The 12,212-nt window shown below is 40.9% G+C and overlaps 1 protein-coding gene across 2 annotated transcripts in view; it reads right to left on the bottom strand.

Annotated features, from left to right (window-relative positions):
- LGALS8 (galectin 8) overlaps positions 1 to 12,212 on the bottom strand; it is a 40,954-nt gene that overhangs the window by 8,264 nt on the left and 20,478 nt on the right. For both annotated transcript variants that reach the window (XM_077282989.1, XM_077282988.1), the window contains 5 exons: positions 11,768 to 11,978; positions 11,058 to 11,177; positions 8,082 to 8,138; positions 7,977 to 8,000; positions 4,697 to 4,785 (listed from right to left, as the gene is read on the bottom strand). In XM_077282989.1, the coding sequence (XP_077139104.1) occupies positions 4,697 to 4,785; positions 7,977 to 8,000; positions 8,082 to 8,138; positions 11,058 to 11,177; positions 11,768 to 11,978 (501 nt within the window). The remainder of the gene's footprint in view (positions 1 to 4,696; positions 4,786 to 7,976; positions 8,001 to 8,081; positions 8,139 to 11,057; positions 11,178 to 11,767; positions 11,979 to 12,212) is intronic.

Below are 12,212 nucleotides of genomic sequence, written 5' to 3'. Positions count from 1 at the left end.
ACTAAGCGCAGGGCCGCGCTTAGTAACCCGATGTTTACCGTGGTTACCAGCGTAAAAGTAAAAAAAAAACAAACCGTACATACTCACCATCTGATGTCCGTCAGGTCCCTGGCCGTCTGCTTCCTGCTCTGACTGAGTGCCGCCGTACAGTGAGAGCAGAGCGCAGCGGTTACGTCACCGCTGTGATCTGCTCTCACTTTCCGGCCGGCAGTCAGTCAGAGAAGCAGACGGCCAGGGACCTGACGGACATCAGATGGTGAGTATGTACGGTTTGTTTTTTTTTTACTTTTACGCTGGTAACCACGGTAAACATCGGGTTACTAAGCGCGGCCCTGCGCTTAGTAACCCGATGTTTACCCTGGTTACCAGCGAACGCATCGCTGGATCGCTGTCACACACAACGATCCAGCGATGACAGCGGGAGATCCAGCGACGAAAGAAAGTTTCAAACGATCTGCTACGACGTACGATTCTCAGCAGGGTCCCTGATCGCTGCTGCGTGTCAGACACTGCGATATCGTAACGATATCGCTAGAACGTCACGAATCGTACCGTCGTAGCGATCAAAATTGCACTGTGTGACGGTACCCTAACTCTGCTGCCTCATTATAGTGAATGGATCCCTCGGGGGTTTTATCTGAATCACATCATTTGGAGCCTTAAATGTAAATTCCGATGTAAGTGCTCAGGGTAGATAGCAGGATAAATGTGATCCACAATTTTATGTAAAATGTTCCCAATAAAAGCTTCAACTAAATCCACCAAAATAACTCCTCAAGTCCCCACTCAGGTCTGTCATCTGTTAATGGAAATATAGAGGTTTTCCAAGTTACTGGTAACACAAAGGCTCTGTAAAAGGACTCCTAACTCCCCAAAAGAAATCAATTCTGTGCCCCTAAATCCAAATGCCCCCCTCTCTTCTGAGTCCCCAAATGGGCCTAAGTCATACTTAGTGTCCACATATTTGTCAGTACTGTAATAATGAGAGGCTGTTTGGAGCGTGTCTCCAGAAACACGAGCTGGGCACAATGTACTGGCAGTACAATGCACTTGGCACTACTATATACTGGGCAGAATGGCAGATTTGCAATTTTCAAAATCTTCACTACACCTGCAGGGGCTCTGTATATGGAGTGCACAAACTATTCTAGGAAAATCAGTGCTCTGGGAGGCAAATAGCGCTCCTTCCCTTCCGATTCTTCCCACTCTTTCCTTCCCAGTGTAATTAAAAATTTGAGGTTTCAGTAATTTTGTGGAAAAAATTAAATTTTTACTTTTCACATCCCAATTTTTTTAAATGCTCTGAACCACTTTTGGGTCAATATGCTCACCACACCCTTTGTTGAATTACATGAGAGGTGTAGTTTCCAAAATGGGTCACTTGTGGGGTGGCTACTGTTTTCACACATTTGGGGCTCAGCAAATGCGACATGGAGTCCACAATCTATTCCAGCAAAAATTGTGCTCCAAAATTCAACTAACGATCCTTCCTTTCCAAGCCCTGCCATGTGCCCATGTGTTGTAGTTTCTGACCACATCTGGAGTATCGCCGTGCTCAGGAGAAATTGCACAACAATCTGTAAGGTCCATTCTCTCCTGCTACCCTTGCAAAAAAATTAAAAAAATTGGGACAAAAGCAACATGTTTGTGGAAAATAACCAATTTTTAATTTGTTTCCACTGTTTTAATTCCCATGAAGCACCTGAAGGGTTAACAAACCTCTCAAATGTAGTTTTGAATGCCTTGAAGGGTGCAGTTTTTAAAATGGAGTTAGTTTTGGGTGTTGCCCCCTAAAAGTCACTTCAAATCTAAAGTGGTCCTTTAAAAATAGGTGCTGTACATTTTGTTGGAAAAAAAGGAAAAATTGCTGCTAAACTTTTATTCCTTCTACATTTCTAAAAAAAAATTTTAAAAAATTATGCTGATGTAAAGTAGACATGTGGCAAATGTTATATTTTTAGCGGTATGACTATCTGTTTTAACCCCTTTGCCCCCTCACCTTCATGATCAGGCTAAATTTTACAATTCTCACTAGTGTCACTTTATGAGGTAATAACTTTGGAGTGCTTTAATTGATCCAACTAAGTTTTTTCTTGTCATATTGTACTTCATGATAGTGGTACAATTTGTTCGATATGACTTGAGTTTATTTGTGAAGAAAATCAGAAATTTGCTACATTTTCAAATTTTTATCAATTTTCAAACTTTTATTTTTTTATGCCCTTAAACTTGAGAGATACAGATGCTTTTCAGAAAACTAGAATATCATGAAAAAGTTAATTTATTTCAGTTCTGCAATACAAAAAGTGAAACTCATATATTATATAGCGCCATTACAAACAGAGTGATTTATTTCAAGTGTTTATTTCTGTTAATGTTGATGATTATGGCTTACAGCCAATGAAAACCCAAAAGTCATTATCTCAGTAAATTAGAATACTTTATAACACCAGCTTGAAAAATGATTTTAAAATCCCAAATGTTGGCCTACTGAAATGTATGTTCAGTAAACGCACTCAATACTTGATCGGGACTCCTTTTACATCAATTACTGCATCAATACGCCGTGGCATGGAGGCGATCAGCCTGTGGCACTGCTGAGGTGTTATGGAAGCCCAGGTTGCTTTGATAGTGACAATACCCCATAGCTTGTCTATGGGGTTAAGGTCAGGCGAGTTTGCTGGCCAATCAAGCACAGGGATGCTGTTGTTTTTAAACCAGGTATTGGTACTTTTGGTAGTGTGGACAGGTGTCATGTCCTGCTGGAGAATGAAATTTCCATCTCCAAAAGGCTTGTCGGCAGAGGGAAGCATGAAGTGCTCCACAATTTCCTGGTAGATAGCTGCGCTGACTTTGGTCTTGATAAAACACAGTGGACCTACACCAGCAGATGACATGGCTCCCGAAACCATCACCGATTGTGGAAACTTCACATTAGACCTTGGAAATTAAGGTCCCAGAGTCTAGGGGAAGAGTGTAGAGGCACACAATCCAAGCTGCATGAGGTCTAGTGTGAAGTTTCCACAATCAGGGATGGTGTGGAAGAATTTCACTGCGGTGAACTTGCCTCTGCACCAAGCGACTTTCTCACGGTGCTAACAGGGATCTCACCGAGGTCACTGCAGTTCAGCCCGGCTGGGAACGGCGCCTCAGTGACGTCAACGCTAGTCACTGAGGCTATGCCCACAGCATCTCAAACACCAGAGGTTCTCAGCCTGGAGGGTCGCATCTTGGCACCGTCTAGGTTGAAAAGTATTTCTCCCCCAGACATGGATTACGGCGTGGGACAGAACGACGGAGAGGTGAGGGATATTGTTGTTTTTTATTTTTGGTTTATTACAGGAGAACAAGGGCTTCGGTGGAATTAGGCGAGGTCGTAAGTATGGTTTAATTGAGATTATTAAAGCAGTCTGTGTTATTTTTTTAATTAAAGGACTTTATTCTGGGTGTCTGTGTTTTCTTACAATGTAACTATGGGGTTAGTAATGGGGCATCTTATTGACGCCTCTCCATTACTAACCTCGAGGCTTGATGTCTCCAGACAATAGAAAAATGACATCAACCCCCCTACTATCGCCCCACTTGCCACCACTACAGGGCAAGTGGGAAGAGTGAGGATAAGTGCCAGAATTGGGGCATCTTAAAGATGCGCCTTTTCTGAGGAGGCTGAGAGCTGATGTTTTTAGCCTGGGGGGGGGGCAGTATCCATGGCGACTTCCTAGGCTATTAATATCAGCCCGCAGCTGTCTGCATAGCCTTTGCTGGTTATTAATTATAGGGGGACCCAAACCGTTTTTTTTTGGGTGGGGGGTCCCCATTTTAATAGCCAGTAAAGCTAAGTATACAGTTGTGAGCTGATATTAATAGCTTTTGAAGCTTCATGGGTATTACCCCCTTCCCAGGCTATAAACTTCTGCCCCCAGCCGTCGGCTTTCCCTCTGCTGGTTACGAAAATTGCGCAGGAGCCCACGCCATTTTTTTCCAAAAAATAATGTTTTATTAAATACATATACAGTAAGCTGCACACACACTGTGCTAATTGTATTTGTCACAGACATCTATATATCTACCTATTCTATATGTATTTACTGTATGTAATCCATCTCTTCTATCCTGCCGGCTCCTGCAGTGATTTTACACTACTGCGGCTGCTGAATTGCTGGCTTTTCTTCTATCTATCTATGTAATATAAATACATTATATATATATATATATATATATATATATATATATATATATATATATACACATACACACACATATGTGTGTGTGTGTGTGTCACTGACATCTATATATCTATGTATTCTATTTGTATATATCTATTCTATCTATTCTATCATGCCAGTGTGATTTTTCTGTACCCGGCATATGAACTGCCGGCTTTTCAAATGCGATCGGTGTGTAAAAATCGGACAGCACTCGCATGGTCCGAGTGCTGTGTGATTTTTTTTTTCTCACACCCATTGACTTCTATTGCAGGATGCGATCCGATTTCTGATTACATTTGCAGCATGCTGCAACTTTTTTCCAGTCTGATCGTGAACCAATCCGAGCTGGAAAAAGAAACGCAGATGAACACACAGTCATAGAATAACATTGGTCCGAATTCAATCTGATTTTTCTATCAGATTGCATTTGTCCAATTTTATCGCACGTGGGAATGAGCCTTAAACCAGATAATAAGCCAATTATTCACCTTTGAGCATTTTTCTTTATTTCACCCTTCACAAGCACAGTTCTTCCTGGGCCGAAAGTGTCAGGAAGGTTTCCAGTGTAAGGAATTTGCTAAAAAACAAAACAAAAAAAAACTCTTAACATAACATACTGCAATATACATTTGCATACAACGCTCATCACAATACTCCCATAAAGGGAATATGTAATCTGAGAAAAACCTATTGTTGTTTTAATCCCTCTCGCAGCAGATAATTTATTTGTTTGCTTTAGTTTTTTCCTCCCTTTCTACCAAGAGCCAAAACTTTCTTATTTTGCATTGTCAAGTTTTAGTTTTGAATGTCACTATTTATAAATGTACTGAAAAACAGGACAAAAATGCAGTGACATAGGGACAAATGGAATTCCTTCATTGCTATTTGGATATTGTTTTTACAGCATTTATTGTACGGTAAAAATTACCTTACAATTACTGTGATATCACATTTGTATATTTTACTGATGAAAAACAAATGTATAACATTTTTGAAGGGAAAAAAAAATTGTTTTGTGTCCTCATTTTGTGAGATGTGTAACTTTTTTCTTTTTCCATGGAGGATGGTATATGAGGCCTTGTATATTGCATGGCAAGCAGATATTTTTATTGATGGTATTTTTGGGTGCATAAGATGTTTTTTGTCTTATATTTTTTGGCTGAGGTGTGGTGGTCTTAGAATGATAATTACGGCATTTCGATTTTTTTGCTTTACGTCATTTACTATATGGATTACATAATTGTATATTTTGATAGATTATACTTTTTTACTTTTATGGATGTGGCAATACCAAATATTTTTTACTTTCTTACTATCTTTATATTTAATGGGGGGGATAAGAAAGTAAAGTGTCTTAATTTTTTTTTTTTTTTACAACTTGCTTTATATACTGCAATGCAGCCTGGGTTGCACGTATTAAATACTGCTGTCAGAGATTAATAAACTCACAAACGGGATATTAGGCAAAATCGTCAAAAACATCACAGTCTAATTTGTTTTTACTCATTTCTTTGATTTAGTTCTATTGAAGGACCTATGTGAAAATCTGATGTCGTTTAAGGTAAAATTTATGCAGAAATATGGAAAATTCTGGTGTCATAGTTCCCCCTGCTTTTGCTCCCTTCACAATCAACTTTGTGCAGGTTAAACTCTCTAAATTTCTATAGAAAACACAGAGACTAAGCCAGTCCATTGCTGCTAATAGCCACGTGTCCAACAGATAGTAGGAGTCTTAAATTAGATCTAGCAGATGGTTTGAAAGCTGCAAGATTTTTTTTTTATTTAAAATATGTATTTCACACAAAATCCTGATTTAAACAAAAGGTAATATTCGGATTACACACTTTCTTAAAAAAAATTAAAAAAATACAGAAGTCTTGCAAGTTTTACACGGCCCTGTAGGGATTATACTACGCTCACACTTCCTGTTCTGTACATAAGACTTTTCTGCAGTCTCATTGTCATCACAGACAGGATTGCAATGAAACACAACAACACTATACACTGTAAATGACAAAGGATTCACCACTTACAATAAGTGATATCACAGCTGATTAGAAGCTATTGCTGCTTTTGTGCATGTGTCCCACAGGAATTAGAGGAGGTTTAAATTAAGCCTAGTAACAATGTGAAAATTGTAATTTTGTTTTTTATTTTTTATTTAAAAAAATAAAAATCTAAAAAAAATGTATACAGAATTTACTATACAGAACTTGTTACTTACTCTAAGGATCACTGCAGAAAAATTGAAATACTGTACATACTAGTGTATAAGCTGAGTTTTTTAGCACTTTTTTTGTGCTGAAAATGCCCCCCTCGGCTTATACACGAGTCATTATCCCAGAAAGACGGGCGGGGAGGGGCAGCAGCGGGTCACAGAGGCAGGAGCCTGTGCCCAGTGCTAAAGAGAAATGAATATTCACTGCACTCGCAATGAATATTAATTTCTCTTATAGCGCGCAAAGTTACAGAAGCAGCCGCCGGCTTCCAGCAGTGGCCGGGCTCCAACAGGTGCCTGCTCATTAAGGTAATGAATATTTACCTCCCTCTCCACTCCCATAGGCGTGGAGTGAATATTCATTACCTTAATGAGTGGGGACACGTGATCGCTCGGCCGCAGGAGCTGCTGGCACCAGAACGAGATGCAGCGGGGGCACGGAGGGAAGGTAAGTAGGATGGTTTTTTTATAGGAACCATGCATACAAGGACAGGGATGAGGAGCCATGCATATAAGGATAGGGGATAAGGAGCCATGCATACAAGGCTGGGGGATAAGGAGCCATGCAGACAAGGATGGGGATAAGAAGCCATGCATACAAGGATGGGGGATAAGGAGCCATGCAGACAAGGATGGGGATAAGGAGCCATGCAGAAAGGAAGGGAATAAGGAGACATACATACAAGGATAGGGGATAAGGAGCCATGCAGACACGGATGGGGATAAGGAGCCATGCAGACAAGGAAGGGGATAAGGAGCCATGCAGACAAGGATGGGAATAAGGAGCCTTGCAGACAAGGATGGGAATAAGGAGCCTTGCAGACAAGGAAGGGGATAAGGAGCCATGCAGATAAGGATCCATGCAGACAAGGATGGGAATAAGGAGCCATGCAGACAAGGATGGGAATAAGGAGCCATGCAGACAAGGGGGGGGGGGGGATAAGGAGCCATGCATACAAGCATAGGGGATAAGGAGCCATGCATAAAAGGATGGGTTGTAAGGAGCCATGCATACAAGGATAGGGGATAAGGAGCCATGCATACAAGGACAGGACAGGGGAGCCATGCATACCAGGACAGGACGGGGGAGCCATGCATACCAGGATAGGGATGAGGGAACAATGCATCCCGGCTTATACTGGAGTCAGTACGTATTCCCAGTTTTTCGTGGCAAAATTAGGTGCCTCGGCTTATACTTGGGTTGGCTTATACACAAGTATATACGGTACCTTAATGGGCAGTTTATTGATTATTTATTAAAAGTGTTTTTTGTGATTGGAAAAAATAACTAGTGAAAGCCAAAAAAGAATAGCCCAATGTCTCTCTAAAAATGGCTTCTCAGGGTGCTCATACATGTATAAGGGTTTCCTTGTATGTATCAGATCCCTCCTAAAAAGGGCTCCTCAGGGAGCCTCCTCAGGTTGCTCATATATGTATGAGGGGTTCCTCACATTTATCAGATCCACGTAAAATTCCAACTCATATTAAACTATCCATACCCCAGAGTATTTTTTTCAGTGAAATGGAAAAATAGCGTAAAGAATACTTACAACAGCCATGTTCATCTGTGATGCCTGGTAGTAAAAAGCAAAAAGAATAAGTTTACCCACAGTATAATTAATAATATTACTTATTTTACGTAACAACAAAAATACCTGAGCGGAACTCATCGAAGAAAGTGCAAGAGATGTTGGTTGTGAACCTGGGGGCGTCTATAATGAAGATGAAATAGACAAGATTAACCTAAAGTATGAGACGCTGGGGAATTCTAACAAGAAAACATCACTCGGGCACATTATAGTGTAATATACCTTGCATCTGATGAAGAACCTCTTTTATTAAATAAAGAGGTAGCACCACATGTCAGGCAATTAGTGGATGTTACATTACGATTGGTACATCCTATGTGTTGGATATTGCAGTTGCATTTGGCCATAATCTCAAGCAACGTGTAGGAAAGGCTATGTGCAACACGAAGGGATAAGGGAAAGGGAACCAAACATTAGGGAAGGGGGGAGTGGAGACTCCTAGACAGATCTAACGTCACCCAGTCTGTCCTATCATCCCTATATCGGTTACTCACCTATCGCCGAGCAGGATATCTAATCCCTGCCTGACCCTGGCAATAAGCCCTGCATTGGGAAGGACAGGATTAGCACTAGTCAATCCCCACTACCAGTAAAGACAGATGGGATACGCAAACAAGGAGGAACACTTAGCTTGAGTAGACTTTGAGAGAAACACAGACGTCCTCCAGCAACACCAAGGAGGAAGATAGCCAACTGCAAACAGCCGAGACCTTCTGCAGTCAGATGCAGAGCGACGGTCTGCATTATCTGACACACCCGTGACACATGTATACGACAGGCCTCATGTTGCAGTTAATTAAAGATTTGACTGGATACAGTAAACTATGGCTAGTACAGAAACAAGTGGATCTGACCATATGTTGGCACAGATCACAAGTTCCTCAAAATCGATATGAAACTTTTACTGTAAGCCTGGTCCTAAGAGTTTTATTCAAATAAAATGTTGGGGAGTCTAAAATATCAATGGTAAGTGATTTTCTCTTTACAAAGTTAACACCTTAAAAGGGGTTATCCTGTCTAAAACTACAAGTCTGCAGTCACTATGTGTTGTTATTGAGAAATGGCTCAGACTAAAGAGGGCTCAATAGATCCTGGTGGCAGAAAAGGAGATGATCATCTATATATCAACCGTACCACCTGATGTCATATTGGAATGGGTTAACGGAACAATACAGAGGACAGTCCTCCCACCGGGTCAGGTAAAAGTGAGAAAACAAGATTGAGAATTTCACAATCTCTGTAAAAAATCTGTAAAATATTTTGATCATTAAAAGAAAAGTAATTAATAGTCCTTAGGAATTTTAGTCCTTAGGAATTGTACTCCCTTACCGGGCGATCCACTCCGATCTGCATCGCTGGTCTTGCTCCGGTGCCTCCTCTTTTTGCGATGTCATCTTCCTTCTGTGTTTCATGTGGATGACGTGTCCTACGTCATCCACACAGTGTTCCCGCTTCAGGGCAGCCACACTTCTTTCTGCCCTGCTGAATTTTTCTAATCCGATTTGTGTATGATGCATCAGCACTAATCATCAGTCTTTGGTGAGAGTTGAATATTTCAGTTCACCAGAGGAAACCAGCTAACTTGAAGGAGCTGCGGCAGTTTTGCCTTCATAAATGGGCAAAACACCCAATGGCAAGATTTAGAAAGCTCATACAGACTTATTTAAAGTGACTTACAGCTTTAATTGCCACAAAAGGAGGTTCTACAAAGTACTGACTTCAGGGAGGTGAATAGTTATGATCACTGAAGTCGTCAGTTATCTTGCCCTATTTGTTGTTTGCTTGACAATAATAAGAAAACCAAGTGTTCATGGTTGTAGGCATGTTCTTTACATGAACTAATACAATCCGTCAAAAAAACTAGTGAAATTCCAGGTTGTGAGGTAGCAAAACATAAAAAATGCCAAGGGGATGAATAATTTGGCAAGCCACTGTAGGATGTGTCATCCACGCGAAGCACAGAAGGACGGTATTGCAAGAAGAGAGGAGGCACCGGGCCAAGTCCAGCAACGCCCATCGGACCGGACCGCCCTGTGGGTGAGAATAATAAAATAACTTTTTTTGCATGACAGGCCGAATTGTAGCCATATATACAGGATTACAGAATGTTGTCACATGGAGCTGAAAGGTGCTGGCTGTAGGTTATAGGGAAAAAAAACTGGTGACAGGTTCCCTTTAACATTACAGGGCAGCACGGTGGCACAGTGGTTAGCACAGAAGCCTTGCAGCGCTGGAGTCCTGGGTTCTAATCCCACCTTGGACAACATCTGCAAAGAGTTTGCATGTTCTCTCCGTGTTTGCGTGGGTTTCCTCCGCGTTGTCCGGTTTCCTCCCACATTCCAAAGACATACTGATAGGGAATTTAGATTGTGAGCCCCATCGGGGACAGCGATGATAATGTGTACAAACTGTAAAGCGCTGCGTAATATGTTAGCGCTATATAAAAATAAAGATTATTATTATTATTATTATTGCTGTGGCTAAAAACTCGCAAGGGTGGAAAGGTGTAAAAATGTTGACGAGGATGAAGTAAAATGAGATTTTTTATACACTAGTATCAACGCTGGATGACCTATTTTCTACCATTTCTCAGCATCTCTTGGATAAACAACAGTTCTAATCACTGATCTTTCTCTGCATTAGTAATGAGTGCAAGTTGTACAATTTTTCTGCTACTTATCTTGTGGCAAATCCACTGGTTACATGCAGATTCTGCCGTGGATTTCACTCTATACATTAAAGAGGTAAAAGTCACTGAGAAAAAAAAGGGTTTAACATTTACAATTATGGGTGACAATTTTAAAACCTTGTCCAGCTGTCCTGTATTATTATTTGCTGTGAACTTTATGGGCAAAATCTGCCACATCTCAGCACAGCCGGGTCACAGTCATCACCCATAGCTTCTGTATGAGCAATGGCCACCTCAGTGTTACTATTGCTGTTCGTGATGGGCTTGCTGCCGCTTACAAGGGAAATGGCAATACTGTACAGTTATTTTCAGGGGTAAGGAGCTCACAGAGTTGGCGATTATGAAAGACTTACTGTGTGATTGGCAAATCCAACTGTATTAATTTCAACCATCCCACTTATGCTGAGAGTATCAATTTTGTCAAGACTGACTCTGTGTTTGTAAATCAGTAAGTACTTTCCATTTGCAATCACCTAAAATACACAAAAGACAAACTATAAATAAAATGTGATTAATATACGGCAAAACTTTCAAAAGGAATTGTCCTATTATTATATCTCTTACTGACTTATAAAAAGTTGTCCAGATATGTGATGACAGTCTGCGGTCACTCTATGTTACTGCAAACTTGTGAAACCTCACGGTGCGCGTTGTGAGAATTCTCCGGTGCCGGCGGTGAGACCGAGCGATCATGTGACCACAAGTATGCAATATGCATACTTCCGGCCACATTCTGACTAGACGTGTGCGGCCACGCTCCATTCCCTTGCATTAAGCGAGGACGCGCACGTCTAGTTGAGATGTGGACAGAAGCATGCATATAGCGTATCTGCGGTCACATGATCGCTCGGTCTCAATGTCGTCACCTGGGAATTCACAAGTCTCCTCTACAGTTGGCCCATACCTGCTTTGGCAGTCCCCTAGTATCAGTATGTCCTATGTTTTGAAGGGTTTAAATAGAATTCCTTAATATTAACATGTGAAGAGATTACGCACTACTTTCAACTTACAAAGGTATAACATTAACCACGGACTGATTAAACAATACAAAATTAAAACGTACCTGGAATTTATTAGGTAACACAAAAAATACAACTTCAAATCGCTGGCCCTTCTGGAAAGGCATCTGATATGTTTTTTCTTCCCAGCCCCATTTTTCATTTAGTAGAGTGTTGCAGACTATGACACCTGAACCTTTATATCGAGGATTGAAATGGAAAGCCACATCAGAACGGGGTTTAACACTGCTCCCACACTGGAAGTCTATCTGAAACCTATGGAAAAAATATATTTTTAGGTGCTCATCACTGAAGTACCGTATTAACTCTTCAATGTTCATGCTTGAAAGGGCATTTCACTTTTATCCCTGTACTTTCTAGCAGCCATAACTTTTTTATTTTTTTCCACGGAACAAGACGCTACGAGGGAGCAGAGGAAGGTAAGTGTAATGGTTTGGGTTTTTTATCGTTTTTCTGATGGGGCCATTTATACCAGAATGGGGATGGAGG

Source organism: Ranitomeya variabilis, chromosome 2, assembly GCF_051348905.1.
Source record: "Ranitomeya variabilis isolate aRanVar5 chromosome 2, aRanVar5.hap1, whole genome shotgun sequence".
Taxonomy (NCBI): Eukaryota; Metazoa; Chordata; class Amphibia; order Anura; family Dendrobatidae; genus Ranitomeya; species Ranitomeya variabilis.
Note: the sequence above shows the minus strand (reverse complement) of the source record. Positions and strands in the feature narration are given on the sequence as shown.